Here is a 14,487-nt window from a genome sequence, read left to right as displayed (position 1 = left end):
CGTTCGCTTTGAGGGATATCAACCACGCCCTGAGCACCGGGGCTAAGAGCTTCCCTCTCCTCTCCTCTCCTCTCCTCTCCTCTCCTCTCCTCTCCTCTCCTCTCCTCTCCTCTCCTCTCCTCTCCTCTCCTCTCCTCTCCTCTCCTCTCCTCTCCTCTCCTCTCCTCTCCTCTCCTCTCCTCTCCTCTCCTCTCCTCTCCTCTCCTCTCCTCTCCTCTCCTCTCCTCTCCTCTCCTCTCCTCTCCTCTCCTCTCCTCTCCTCTCCTCTCCCCTTTTCTTCACTTTTTCTTCCAAAGCACTGGTACTCTGCGGAGACGCTTTGCTTTCCGCATTGTTGCCGCCACAGCCGGCCCAGGGGACAATTCGACCGCTCTCCACAGGCTGTCAGTGCCCAGCCCCAGCCCTGCTGCAGCTGGAGGCCGCACACGGGATGAGGAGGCTGACCGGGTACGGAGGGCTGCCCTCTGCCGGGGGCGGGCCCGGGAGCGGGGCCAAGGCTGGCGCCGGCGCCGGAAGGAGACTTCGGTTCCGGGCCGCGCGGCGTCATGGAGTCTTTGTGGCGGCTTAAGCGGTTCGATGCTTTTCCTAAAACCCTGGAAGATTTTCGGGTCAAGACATGTGGAGGAGCGCTGGGTGAGCGGGGCGGGGGGTGCGCTGCGAGTGGCCAGGGGATCTTAGGGGGCTGGCGCTCGTCAGCAGCTCGGGGAGCGGCGGGCGGGTTGCGACGGGGCTGACAGTGGTTCTCGTCTCCCCGGCAGTGACGGCTGTTAGCGGGCTCATCATGGTGCTGCTTTTCTTCTCGGAGCTGCAGTACTACCTCACCAAGGAGGTAAGTACCGCCGATGGGACGGGCTCATCCCCCCGGTACTGCCTCCCACTCGGGGCGGACAACCCTTCAGGGCGGCCGGTGGACCCTCGCCTCTGCCCCCTCCAGGCCGCCCCCCTGGGCTGCCCAGGCAGGAGCTTCGCCACCCACAGACCCGCGGTTCGCGGTATTTTTTTGTGCCCTGGCCTGTCGCCGCGCCGGTGGGTGCAGGCTGCCCTCCCATGCCTGTGGCGTCCCGCCTGGACAGCGCAACGTCTCGCCGCCTGCGAGCAGCCATGCCATGCCACGCCACATACCATGCCACGCTACATGCCAGGCCAAGAAGGAAAAGCAAGCGCTGAGCCCCTTTTCCCTCCCCACGTTCAGAGATCTCCCAGTTATTAAACAGCACTGAAAATGGCATGCGCTGGGCTGTGTATGGCCGTGGCTCAGCTGTCTGGCAAATCTCTTCTGTCTTAAAAATCAGCTACTGGGCCACAGAACCGAGGGAAAGGAACTTTTTGATTTGCTTCCAAGTAAAATGGGTCTCTGTTTTTGCTTTGTTCCCAGGTTCATCCAGAATTGTATGTTGACAAGTCAAGGGGAGATAAATTGAAGATCAATGTAGATGTTATTTTTCCACATATGCCTTGTGCTTGTGAGTAAGCATTCTGAATGCTGATGATAATTTTCATCCTTGGCAGGGACTCAAGAGGCTCAGTGTGCCTATAACAAATGTGTGTTTATAGATCACTTTCCTTGCGCACTGGTTTCAGATTTGAGCATTGATGCAATGGATGTAGCAGGAGAGCAGCAGCTGGATGTAGAGCACAATCTGTTTAAACAACGTTTGGATAAAGCTGGCAATCGTGTAACTCCAGAGGCTGAGAGACATGGTAAGATGCTGTTCTGTCTGTCCTGAGTGGATGCTCTGTTAGTCTTTCCACTGTCTGCCTGTTTTGAGATTCGTGGGGACAAATGAGAGGTGTAGAGTGTTTAAATGCCACAAAGTCTTGAACAGATTTAATACATTGAACAGATCTAATGCTATAACCTTGTAGCATGTAGATCTATTAAACTACTCTTACATCAGTACTTTTGCAAGGAAGTCTTTGCCTGGTCCCTCTGAAATTGTGACAGACCCATAGATGCATTTGAGGAATAATGTTGCACAGTCTTTTGGGATTAGAAATCAAGCAGCTGTTCTTGCAAAACTTGTCTTTGGTTGCATCTTTAAATCACAGTGGGTGAACAAATGGGACTGTGTGGTTCAGGGAAAGAGCCTTTCTCTAGGGAAGGCTTCAGTGACTTAACTTTTAAGTCTAAATTTGCACCTTACACAATTGACTTTGTGTGTGTTAATGCACACCTGATAAATATATGTGAGTTGATCTATTGTTTGCAAGCTGTAATAAGTGATCCTTGGCTACATGAACCTCTCCTCTACATTTTTTACATGTTATGACTCATCCTTTTTCTTTGATACAGACCAGAAAAGATTCTGATAAAGCATTCCAGTCACACAGTAATACTGTTCTGGCTTTTCCTTTCCAAACCATGAGTTAGTTTTTCCCTTTTCTGGGAGTCAGTGTAGTTCTGCGTATCAACATGACCACATTTTTAGCTTGTATCAATTTAGATTTAACATTTCTGTTGTTGATGTTGAAAGGCTAAACTAAGCCAAGAGCTGAACAATTGGCAGGCACAAGGGTTTCTCCAATTGTTATAGGAATGTGGTGATAGTGTTCTTACCACTGTGTCACTTAGCAGCTACCACGGGTTATGACTACAAATTATTGGCTGGGGACAAAAACTATTCTACATGTTGTGAAGCAGGTCCTGTATCACTCATAATGTACTGGTTGGGTCTACTTAAGACATATTTTAGCAATGCTTTTATGCAAATAATGTCTGGTGCTCCAGCAAGGCTCACAGATAGCCAGTTCTTTCCATGGAGGCTGTTCTTGAGACGACAAATACTATGCTCCTTGTTAGTCTTGCTTCACACCTCAGCAGGCTACATACGTACCATTTGAGGTGGGTGTTGGGTGCAGGATGTGCAGCGGCACACTGTGTATGGAACAGTCATTATGGATAGAGCAGAACAAGAGTACGAGACAGACTTTCTAGATGTGTCTCATCACTTTGAATCCTCTTTTGTCTTAGAGCTGGGTAAAGAAGAAGAAAAAGTGTTTGATCCAAATTCTTTGGATGCTGATCGCTGTGAGAGCTGTTATGGGGCAGAGTCAGAGGACATTCGGTAACCTTTACACCTTTTTCCTATCTTCTTAGCACTTGAATCCAGGTATGTTATATGCATTTTTTTTCCAAATGTCTGTGAAGGTCTGTGCAATGAAATCCTGCTCTTAGGCACATGTTCAGTGGTAAGAGCTGTTATGGTTTGGCTATACCTTTGGAAGCTGCACTCAAGATTGTTGAAAAAGTGCATCTGTAGGTTGTTTGGGTTGTCTACATGCCTGTTTAGGCAGTACAAAAATTCTATCACAGCAGACAAAGAGATTTTCTGTGTTTGTTTGGTGTCCAGAGCAGAGGTGTTTAAACAATTTCACTGTTATATGAGCTATCTTGACGTAAAACCTGGTTAATGCCCTGGCCTTGCCTTCTCACTTCTGCTGCCAGCATTGCATCCTTACAGGAGCAAAGACCAGACATCTCTGGCTCACACAAACAACAGGTGTCTCTGTATTTCTCATTCCTCCTAACAGGAAATTACTGTAAGAATGGATCCATGATATTCCATATAGGTTCTGGACTAATCTTGGCTATTTTTTGGCTCGGTGGCAACTTGGTTTGTCCCATCTGTCAATTTGTGTCCATTCGTAGAGATGTTTTCATCTTGTGGGTTTCATAATTGCTGCCTTCAACAGCAGGAATTCCTTCAACATGTCCAGCAAAACGTGAAACCACGGAAGAAACTTTGGGTTTTTTCTGGTAACCAAGGTATTATCCACAGGTAGAAAAGTACAAAGAAAGTTTGCAGTTAAGTCCCCCTTTAGTCCAATGTCTTGGCCTAAAAACAGAGGAAAGGAGCAATAGAAACAGGCAGATGCTTTCTTCACATGAGGAAGTTCCAGACTGCTCATAACTGTGAGACACTGATGTTGTTTTTGTGGTAAATCTCTTTGCCAAGGGCTGCTGTGGGTGTGTAAATGACCAGGCACAGCCCTCTTCAGACTCCAGTCCTGTATTCAAACAGCATGCATCCTCACCTCCAAACCTCAAAAAGCACATCAAGAAACTCATTCTCATTCAGGAGCATTAGGCCACTTTTCAAGGTCCAGTACCCAATGTTTGTGTTGTTGCTTTGTTGAGGAAGAATCCATCAAGGATTCAAGTCCTGAACTGGAGCATCTCTTCTTAATGATAAGGATGGTGAGATGGTGCTTGTGCTTTTTGCAGGTGTTGTAATACTTGTGATGATGTCAGAGAAGCATACAGGCGGCGAGGCTGGGCCTTCAAGAACCCAGATAGCATAGAGCAGTGCAAGAGGGAAGGGTTTAGCCAGAAAATGCAAGAGCAGAAGAATGAGGGCTGCCAAGTGTATGGTTTCCTAGAGGTCAACAAGGTGAGAGAGAGCTTTTGCTGTGAACCTGCTGCATGATGGTAAGGACTGTGAAAAGGCACTCGGGGCATTCCTCTCCTTTTCCAGCTTTAGGTACTTAAATAACCTCTGGGTTCAGCAACATTTTTGTGCTTGTCGTGGGGTTCAGGAGTACAGTCAGGAAGAGCAGTGGGAAAGAGGGTAATTCTGGTTTGTGTTTTGTGGGCTGGTAGGAAGTCGTGGTAGCTGGAGAAGTTTGCCATTTCCTCCCATGTGAGTACTGAGTCTTTTTGCTGAGATTTCTGGAGGAGAAGAGAACTTCTTTGAGCTTGAATTGTTTCGCCTGCCCTTCTGGTCTTAAATCAGAGGCCGCGAGTGAGTGCTGGAGATAGCAGTAACCAGCAGCTCACCTGCAGAGGTGTGGGAGAGAGTGATCTGTTATCTCCTTTAGAAAAACAGTGGAAGCAAGGCTACTGGAGTTGGTTGTCAAGGCGGAAAATGCTCAGAGAGATGGTTTTTGCAAGTGATGTATGAAAATACAAAAGATGCACCAGGTAACTATGTAACCTGTCATTTTGCAGGTTACCCCCCACAAACACACAGATTACATACCCAAGTACCTTCTAGAAGAAGTCAGACTCGGGCTATTTTTTTTTTAACTTCAAACTTTCTTTTTTTTTTCTTTTTTTTAATCTTTGTGTATTTTTCCTAGAGACCACAGACTTTATTTCTAGAAAGCAGACCTTGTACTCACAAATCCAGACACTGTGATTGATTTGAGCATAATCATAGGTATCAAACTCTCTCACACTATATGATGAGCAAGAAGGGGAGTACTGGATGTAGGAATGGTCCAAGTGTGAGCGTCACTTGGAAAGTTTCTGGGGCCTTTTTTTAGGCACTTGGAATTTTGCCCATTTTCATTCTCAACACGCCTACAGTTACCATAAGGCATAGGTTCGCCTAGGCATTGAAGTTGTAATAATAGTATGTATAGAGCTTGGAACTTTCACATCTTCTGGGACAGAATGTATATGATTGCTAGTAGGTGTCAGGGAGGATTGGCACCTAATATCCATATCCCTTTCAGAGTCGAGGATGAAATTTTACCAGTTTGTCTTTTGCACATTTTTTGGGGGTTGGGTTGTTTTGGAAGGGGGTTTGGTAGGTTAAGTGCTTTATTTTTGCATGCTGTTACTTTCATGGGTGTATACATTGGATCACTGCTGATTATTGTTATAAGTGTTTTCTTATAGTGTTCACTCTCCCTTTCTCCTCTCCTTTTCCTTGAAACTGTTTTGTATTTTCTGAAGGACCAGACAGTTCCCTACTCGGAGTTAATTCCTCCTTCTTTTCACTTTTATGTCCATTAAATAATCTGTATAGAACAGCTGTTATCCACAATCAGTATCAGTATTTATCAGTATTTATGGTATCAGTATTTAATTATGGCTTCCAGCATCACTACCTGTAATGAACATGGGAAATTCATACCTCTCATAGGATAATGTGTGCTTCTACTGTCACCTGTGAAAATTGGTTGGTTGGTGTTTGTCTTGTGTAAACAAAATCTCAAAAATCCAAACACCAGTACCACTGCTTTATTTACATAGATTCAGACCATTTAATGAAAGGTTATATTCTCCTGCAGGTAGCTGGAAATTTCCACTTTGCACCAGGAAAAAGTTTTCAACAGTCTCATGTACATGGTAAAGTATTTTCTTTTCCTGCTTATTGAACCTTTCGGTTTCAAGTGTGTCTGACCATTTTCTTTTAATATCTTCACATTACTGTCTGTAGTAACAATATCACTGCTTCAGTGGGGAGGACATTGTTGAAGTTTTGTTACACTGCTTTAGAACTATCATGGACAAACAGAAAACTAGTTTCTAGGGATGCTGCCGCATGAGTGTGGAAGAACTTGGCAGAGAATATTTCTGGGCAGTCTGTCAGTTCAGCAAAACCTTGCTGCTCTGCAAACAACCTCAAGTAAAGTTTTCAGTCCAGAACCTGACTACCAGTACCTCTGGATGGGATATTTTCCTCTATTCATGAGTTTCAGAGTAGAATTAAAGTTGTGATGGAATATATATACATTTTATATATATAAAGTGTATATATATTTATATATATACATTTTCTTGACTGTATATATAGAAATATAGCATGGCCAGAACAACAGTGGTAGTTTACAAAATCATGAAATGGTTTGAGTTAAAAGGGACCTTTAAAGGTCATTTAGTCCAGCCCCCCTGCAATGAGCAAGGACACCTTCCACTAGAGCAGGTTACTAAGAGCCTCGTCCAGCCTGGCCTTGAATATTCCCAGGTACTGGGCATCCACCAGCTGTCTAGGCAACCTGTGCAAATGCCTCATCCATCACCTTCAACATAAACAATTTCTTATATCTAGTCTGAATCTGCACTTTTTTAGTTTAAAAGCATTGCTCCTTGTCCTGTTGCAGCAGGCCTTATTAAAATGTCTGTTTCCATCTTCCTTTTAGTTCCCTTTAGGTATTGGAAGGGGCTCTCAGGTCTGCCCAGGGCCTTCTATTCTCCAGGCTCTCCCAGTCTCTGTCCATAGCAGAAGTGCTCCAGCCCTTGGAGCTTCTTTGTGGGCTCCTCTGGACTCACTCCAGCAGGTCCACGTCTTTCCTGTGCTGGGGATCCCAGAGCTGGAGGCATCTCTGTAGGTGGGGTCTCATCTAAGTGGAATAGAGGGGGAGAGTCCTCCCCCTCACCTGCTGCCCATGCTGCTGGGAATGAACCCAATATGAAATCCACTTATATAAATATGTGGTTTCTGGACTGCCAGTGCATATGGCCAGGTCATATTAAGCTTCTCATCCACTAACACCCCCAATTCCATCTCGCCTGGGCTGATCTTGACTTGTTTATCCCCAGCCTGTGTTGGTACTGGGAGTTGCCCTGACCCAGGTGCAGCACCTTGCATGACCTTAACTTGGTTTTGTTAAACCTCATGAGGTTCACTCTCCCCTCTTCTCAAGTTTGTACACATTCCTCTGGATGGCATCCTGTCCCTCAAGCATGTCAACCTCACTACTCGGCTTGTTATTATCTGTAAACAGGCTGAGGTCCACTCAATTCCACTGTCAATGTCATTGATTAAAGTATTAAACAGTACTGGTCCTAACATGGACCCCACTTGTTACTTCATCTGTATATTGAGCCATTGACCACTACCCTTTGGATGTGATCATCCAACCAATTCCTTATCCAGTGAAGAGTCCACACATCAAATTGGTATTTTTTCCTTCTATCACTCATTCCAATTTAATCTGTACCACTGAGGTTAAGGTCAGGGGTGAATGCGAATGTGCTTGGTGAAAGTAACTGGTGTATTTGGAGAAAAACAGACAAACTTTTGAGCACAGAAGCAGCACTTTTGTACAAATAGCAATAACGAAAAAAGACTAATTTTCCCCACAATACTGATTGTTAGTAATAATAAAGAAAATATTTCACTTATTGTGGCAAAACCTGCTTTGTGTGCTTAAACTATCACGACAACAGCAACCGTACTACAGGCAGGATCAACAAAGTCACAGCATACATGTTGAGGAGAGGCATCTCTCTATTACATCTCTGTAACAGGAATGCAGGCTGGCTGCCTCAGAGGAGGTACTCTGTGTACGGAGAGGAGGGAATGAGGTCAGGATAGCTCTCTTAATTCCATGTCCTCCAAAAGTGCTGCATAGCTGAATTAAAAATTCAGTCGGAAAATGCAGATAAAATCCAAAAGGGTAGTGTAGTTACTGCCAACCTCATCCACTCATTTGCTTGTTCCCACTGGCTGTATCTGATGGCCTCCTCTTTGTCTATGGAAAAAGAGCATGTGGTTGCTTCCCACTCTCTCGTTGCCCCTCAGCATGTCATAGGCCTTTCCTGTGCAGGGCTCAGGGTATAACTTTCCCTGCTGAAGAGTCACAGCTTATGAAACTGGTCATTTGTGGCAGGCATTTCAGGTCTGAGCTTCCTTGCAGGATTTCACTGAACCTTCAACTCTGTGTGAAGGTACCAGACTGCATCCAGAATTAAGGTCCAGGCTAAGCATGAGATGCAGTAGTATGATTTTCTTACTTTTGTTCTCTCTTGCTTTCCTAGTTATTTGTAAAGTGTGATTTTCCTTTTTGCCCCGCCTTTCCTTTGCAGTGTTCTCATGTCAGTAGCCAACAAACAAGGAATTTTTCCAGACCCACAAGGAAAATGGACTGCTCAGAGCATGGTTGTTTTCTTGTACATGACTCACTGTAACCTTTCTTTGTAATTCTTTGTTTTCTCTCCCTTTAATTACAGATAAAGACTTTGACTAGTATTAGAGGACAGAGTTCTGTGAGATATTTCCAGAACTCTTATCTCATTTGGATCATAGTTCCAGACAAGAACTTAGGTGCTTGTGGTGTTTGGTTCCTTCAGTAAGGTCTGCATTTAACATGCAGTCCTGTTAAATCACTTAACAGAATGTCACACAGGATGAAGTTGAATGTCTAAGAGAAGTCTGAATATTCCAAACTGTTGTTGTTGGAAGTCACATTAACAATTCACTAAATAATTTTACTAGACCTACTTGATGCAGAACTCTAATAACTGACAGTATTTTTGCTTTTCCTTTTATTCCCTACTGATATGAATCATTAGAGAATATGGGAGTGAAGAATATCAGTACTGTGGAAAGTTCAGTCTACTGCACTATTATTCTTACCTCCCATTAGAGTCTGTGCCATGTTTGTACAGCTGATGGTTGGATTTTTATTTTGTGGTGGCATTGAAATACTGAAGCTTGGGTATCAGCTTTTCAGTTTCTTGCCCTGTTCCTCTTCATATGCTGAGGTTTCCTGTTGTATCATAGATCTCCAGCCAGGAAATGGGCATGGGCATCACTGTGACAGTGCCAAGGGTCCTATTAAGCAGCACTTTGTAAATCTGACTGCAAATGTAATCCTGATGTGAGCTTCTGAACTTTTGTCCTGTGCTTGATATTAACATTTTGAAGCTGTAACTTCTTTCCTGTGGAGAAGCAAATTGAAATGGCTTTATTTCAGAAAGTAGAATAAGAGGGGCTGACACACACGACAGCACTATATAAGGTGCAAATTTTTTTCTGTTTAGTTATTTAACTTCAGTTATATATAACTTTATTTGCATAAGGTCTGTGTTCTCAGCTCTCCATTAGAGGCTGGGCACTTTACTACTAGAGGTAGTATTTTGTTTAGTTTTCACCATTACTGTATGTGTTAGTGTGTATTGCTACTCATTCCTAATCTCAGGTTATCAGAATTGTCCTGTCTAGGATGATTCACATGGCTGATCTTATGCCTTTGTGCTATCTAAAATGGTTAATTGCCTATTAGCAAGAGCATAAATACAATGCTTGAACTTCTTGGACAGGTACTCCATCTCTGTTCTTCACATCCCATGTTCCCTGAGAATCCAAGCTGAACCTTTGGAAATGTGTTGCTTTTGAATGAAGTAGTGATGCTGCTTTTCATCCCGAGTTATTTGAAACATTTAAAATTGGTCACTTCAGGCCTGCACCATGATGTGACATTGTCAGTGTCAGAGAAGACCCCCAGCTCTGGAATGTCATACTGGCTGTTAATGGTCATTTGTTTTTAAGTTGCACTGAGAAATCCCAGATCATTAGGAGGGGGATTGAAAGAGATTGTGAGGAGGACTGAAGTACTTCCAGTCAGAATTCTTAACACTGGAACTAGTAGTTTTGGCTCTCCTGCATTAAGGGAGGCCGGAGTCAAACATTACTGATACTTAGAGTGTTCTGTTTTAAGCAGCACAGCCTCAAACCTTTCTTATTCATTTGGTTCTTGCTGAGATTGGAGTTGCTTTACTGTTGTCTGTTTAGGCTTTGAATCCTAAACTGAGATTTTATATTTGGACTATGCAGTGTGCTTCAGGTTTTAGTGAAGTTTTCTCTTTCAGTTTTGCACCTGCAAAGACAGCCTCCAGCATCCTGAAGACACACTCTCAATGACTGACAATTTCTGTGGTTGAAGTAGTCTGTATGTGGTCCAAATACTGTGGTTTTCTTACACTGTACATTTCAGCTGGAGAAACAAAGTTATCTTTGAAGATGCTGTTTTTGAGAGATTACTGTTTGTTTTCATCCTCTTTTGTGGAGATGAGTGTGGAAGGAAAAAGTCAGGTAAGCTGCTCTGTGAGATGATGAAGGTCTTGGAAAAGGAGATGCCTACTTGGAGCCACCAAGCTTTGCTTAGAAAGGTTTGAAGCTTTGTTAGCTCTCTAGGAGTCAGATCCACTGGTCGGTTGTACATCTTCATTAGTGTTCTCTTTATGTATTTAAGGAAGGGCTTGTTTCTTTCTCTGCTAGAGATTGATGGCCAGAAACTATTTGAACTCATCCTTGGACACTGTGGATGACCCCAAATAGCCTCTCTTATTTTACATACTTTTTAGTGTTTTGATTATTGAATTGTGAAAAGAGATACCAAGTCTTTGCAAACTGGTTGTCATTTTTCAAGTCCCTTGGCACCTTCTCAGTATCAGCCAAGGGCAGATGGCACTAACTGCTTTTTCTGCAGAGACTGCAGCCTCCTTCTTTGTTCCTGTCCTACAGCTCAACTAGCTGTGCGCCTGTTACTATTGCACAGGCCTCTACAAGTAGCAGTTGCTTATCTGACTTCTTCTCCTGCACAGCAACAATACTTGAAAAAAAATGACGTGGGACTCAGTCTTCATCAGGACACCAGTTCAGTGTGGAGGAGATCCAAATCCTCTAATGACCTGTACACTATTCCTGCCATAGAGGAGAAGTATATGAGCTCATTCTAACTTCTGTCCCAAAGTAGTGTCTGTTAGTGAACTGTTTTTATCCCCGTACTGAATACTGAACACTGAGAGTCTTACTTCATCCTCAGCATTGCTGAGGACTTTTCTTTTTACGCTAGTGACCTCTTACCAGAGTTTGGTTGGCTTGGTGCTGAAAGATGCAAGGTCTCATGCATTTATGGTGGACAAACTGTTTTCAAATTATATCAAGTCTGTTTTGGAGACAACAAAAATGACACTTTCATCTGTCATTTCACTATCATCCATCAGAGCTCAAGTTGTACCAGTTGTTGGGAATATTTAACATTTGTCAAGTAGCCCTCTGGAGCAGCCTTTCCTTCATACCAAAAATCGTGCTATTGTAGAAGCATTAGCAGAGATGTGGCAAAGGGGATCAGAATTGCTGTGGGAAGGATTCAGCAGAGGCCCATAAGATTATATGGCCTGGTAAATCTATGACAGTTACTGATTAGTGTTAAATATATATATTGCACAGTGTTGAATACAAATGAATAAACTTTTGAAACAAACAAAAAAGGCGTTTACTTAACCTCCTTTGAGATACACTGTTCAAAGATACATTTCCTTTGCCCCCGATCCTTCTTGGTATTCACCTTTGTCAGGATCTTGCAACAGAATGAGCAAAACCAGCCTCATGGTTTGTTATTTCTCTGTGCATCAGGTGGGATGAAAATAGCACAGGACTGATTAAGAATAAAAACCCTGTTACCCAGCTTTGAATGTTAATGTGTTGTAAATATAAACCTTGAGTGCATTTCTAAATAGCTTTGCTCCTAAAATGACCTCTCTTACCTTGTGACTGAAAAAGAATCTAAATATAACCAGTATTATTGTTTGGCATGCTGCTTTGGAGCTCACTTAACATATATGCACATCGCACTGTGTTTTTCCTTTCGGTGATTGATTACTGCATTTTGAGTTCTCTGTTACACTTTAAATGATTGCCTGACCATATATCAGTCCTTTAGCTGTCTAGAGGGTCATTTTATATGGCCTAGAAAGCACACTAGCACAGATGTTACTCTTCTCCTTTTTGATACGAACTTTAAATGCTATTCTACCTGAATCTCTTTACCTGTTCTTTGTAAGGATATGAACATTGCTATTTTCTCTCCTACTCTGCTTGTTTTCCCAGGGCATGCTGTTGAGATTAGGTGCTGTATCCTTTTTTTTTTTCCTCAGAACTACAGAACTAACATAATTTTTTGTTATTTGCTGAGCCCATAAATCTCCTTCAGAAGGAGCTGTTGATCTAGGCTGGGATTTGAGATTTCCAGGAAACTAAAAGGAGGGCTATGCCAGGTCATTCTTCTGTGATAAACGAGGTGGAAAAGGTTGAGAATCTTTATCTTAAATGATGTTATGTAGTGGTTTGAAAGCAAAACAAATGAGATGCTCTAAGTCAGAGATACAATTTAATAGGAAAAAAGGAAAGAAAGTAAAATAAAATAGATGCAATAATACAAAAGACCACTAACAGAGTCAGAATACAACCTGAGCAGAGTGATGGAAGCAGTCCAGATGAGGTGGTCCTCCTGAAGCAGTGATCCTGTAGAAAGGTCTGGTAGCTCGGGTCCTCTGGGAATCCAGTGGGTAAGCGCCCCCCTGGTGTTCAGAGTCTCAGCTTATATCCAGGCTGGAATGCTTGGTTTCTCCCTCTGGGCGGAGCATCCCACAATGGGATGGTGAGTCATGTGATAAGGCCTGATGGGCCCATTAACAGGAGGTAGTTTAGGAGGGGGTTATTTGTGAGCTGTGTAGCAAAGGTGCTGATGGCCCATTAACAGAAGATAAGCCAGAGTGGAGGAGGCAGGGAGCACTGCCTCACCTGGTTTCAACAGTTCATGAAGATGGTGATAGAGTATACTTCAACCCAGGACATGTTAATATCTCCATGTTGGAGATAACGTTTTGGCAAATGTTAGCTGCACTGTGCAGCTAATGTACTTGAGGGGAACATGCTGACCTGTTAGAGCAACTTCTGCCTTTTCAAGTCAGATGAGAGAGTTATCTCACTTAATCTCATTTGTACAATACGTTAGAGAATATCTATTGAGAATTCATGTTCCAAGCCAGCTGATCTGTGAGTAGTTTGTAGGAACTTTTATAAGGGTTAGCAAACCATTGGATTTTTCTAAGGGTAATCATGGCAGTTGCAGGTTGAGATGTGGTGTTTCAAGTCAGTAACATCTTGCAGAGGGCTCAGACTCTCAGCTTTGCTCACTCCTTCTCATAGCTGCAGCATTTTCTGTGTTGCTTCCTGTCTCATTCCCCTCTTCACAACACATCTTAATGCCACTTCCATCTTCCTGCCACTGTGCTCCTGTAAGATATTTTCCTCCATAAAATTAATCCCCAGTTTGAAAAGTGGTGTCCTATCTCACCTTGGAGCAATGTGTTTGGGGGGCAGTCTTCGGTTTCTTGGAACCTTCACATGTTTATTGTCAGAGTCCTGAATGGATGTAAGTGCGTTTAATCCTCTTTTAGGGGTTAAGGACTGAATTTTGAAGTCCAAGGAGGCCTTGTGATTGTTCAGGTCAGAAATGCAGGATGAGGAGAATTCTTCAGATAGACAGTGGTTGTTAAAACTGTGTTACTAAAACCACAAAGAAATCTTGGTTCTATAAAGTAGAGTTCATGACAAACTTAAGATGTTTAATAGGTGTCTTCATTTTGCCTGTTAGATGTGGTTAAGGAAACAAAGAAATGTGTTTGTTTCTTCAGAAATAAGGGTCTTTGGTCCTAGCAGACAGTCTTGTAAAGATCTTCTGTTCTCCTTCCTTGTCCTGTTCCTTATCTTAGCTGGCTAAAAAGCCTGCTGGTTTATGTTAAGGTAAACCTGTATCTGCAATGTATGTACATATGTGCTTAGCATAATCATCAGTGATCAAGGAGAAATAAACCTCTAGGCTGGTGGAAGACTGTTTTAGAAACTGAACTGCTCTACTGCAGAGTTGTAAATCACTTATTGGTGAGGAGTTTTATAAAAGCTACTTAGTTGTGGAAGGCATAGCAGAGCACTCTGGGGACATTTTGTTTTCAATAGCCATAACTATTAATAGGGGTCACACACAATGTCAGTCTAGTGTAACATGTTAGTTAATGTCTGGTCCTTCTCAAGTGGTGCCCTGGGATGTCTCTGGTACTGTGTTATTCCTGTAAGTTTTGTCATGCTCATTAGTCTTCAGTACAACTTCACATGTACCAACACATATGACTACCCAGGTGATAGAGCTGATAAACACCATAATCCTGCAAAGGGTTCTAGGAGCACA

The 14,487-nt window shown here is 43.1% G+C and overlaps 1 protein-coding gene across 2 annotated transcripts in view; it reads left to right on the top strand.

The window, feature by feature from the left end:
• The first annotated feature begins 524 nt into the window (after nt 1-524).
• The window catches only part of ERGIC3 (ERGIC and golgi 3), a 27,360-nt gene continuing 13,397 nt past the window's right edge, over nt 525-14,487 (top strand). For both annotated transcript variants that reach the window (XR_010723273.1, XM_066198717.1), the window contains exons 1-7: nt 525-633; nt 759-829; nt 1,376-1,463; nt 1,582-1,701; nt 2,972-3,065; nt 4,226-4,391; nt 6,019-6,076. Coding sequence is in view for 1 of the 2 variants with exons in the window: in XM_066198717.1 (XP_066054814.1) it covers nt 546-633; nt 759-829; nt 1,376-1,463; nt 1,582-1,701; nt 2,972-3,065; nt 4,226-4,391; nt 6,019-6,076 (685 nt within the window). In the remaining variant the exon portion in view is untranslated. The remainder of the gene's footprint in view (nt 634-758; nt 830-1,375; nt 1,464-1,581; nt 1,702-2,971; nt 3,066-4,225; nt 4,392-6,018; nt 6,077-14,487) is intronic.

The sequence above is a fragment of the Chamaea fasciata genome, unplaced genomic scaffold (genome assembly GCF_029207755.1).
Source record: "Chamaea fasciata isolate MVZ Bird 193981 ecotype frontalis unplaced genomic scaffold, bChaFas1.0.hap1 SCAF_17, whole genome shotgun sequence".
Taxonomy (NCBI): Eukaryota; Metazoa; Chordata; class Aves; order Passeriformes; family Sylviidae; genus Chamaea; species Chamaea fasciata.
This window is presented reverse-complemented; position numbering and strand designations above follow the sequence as displayed.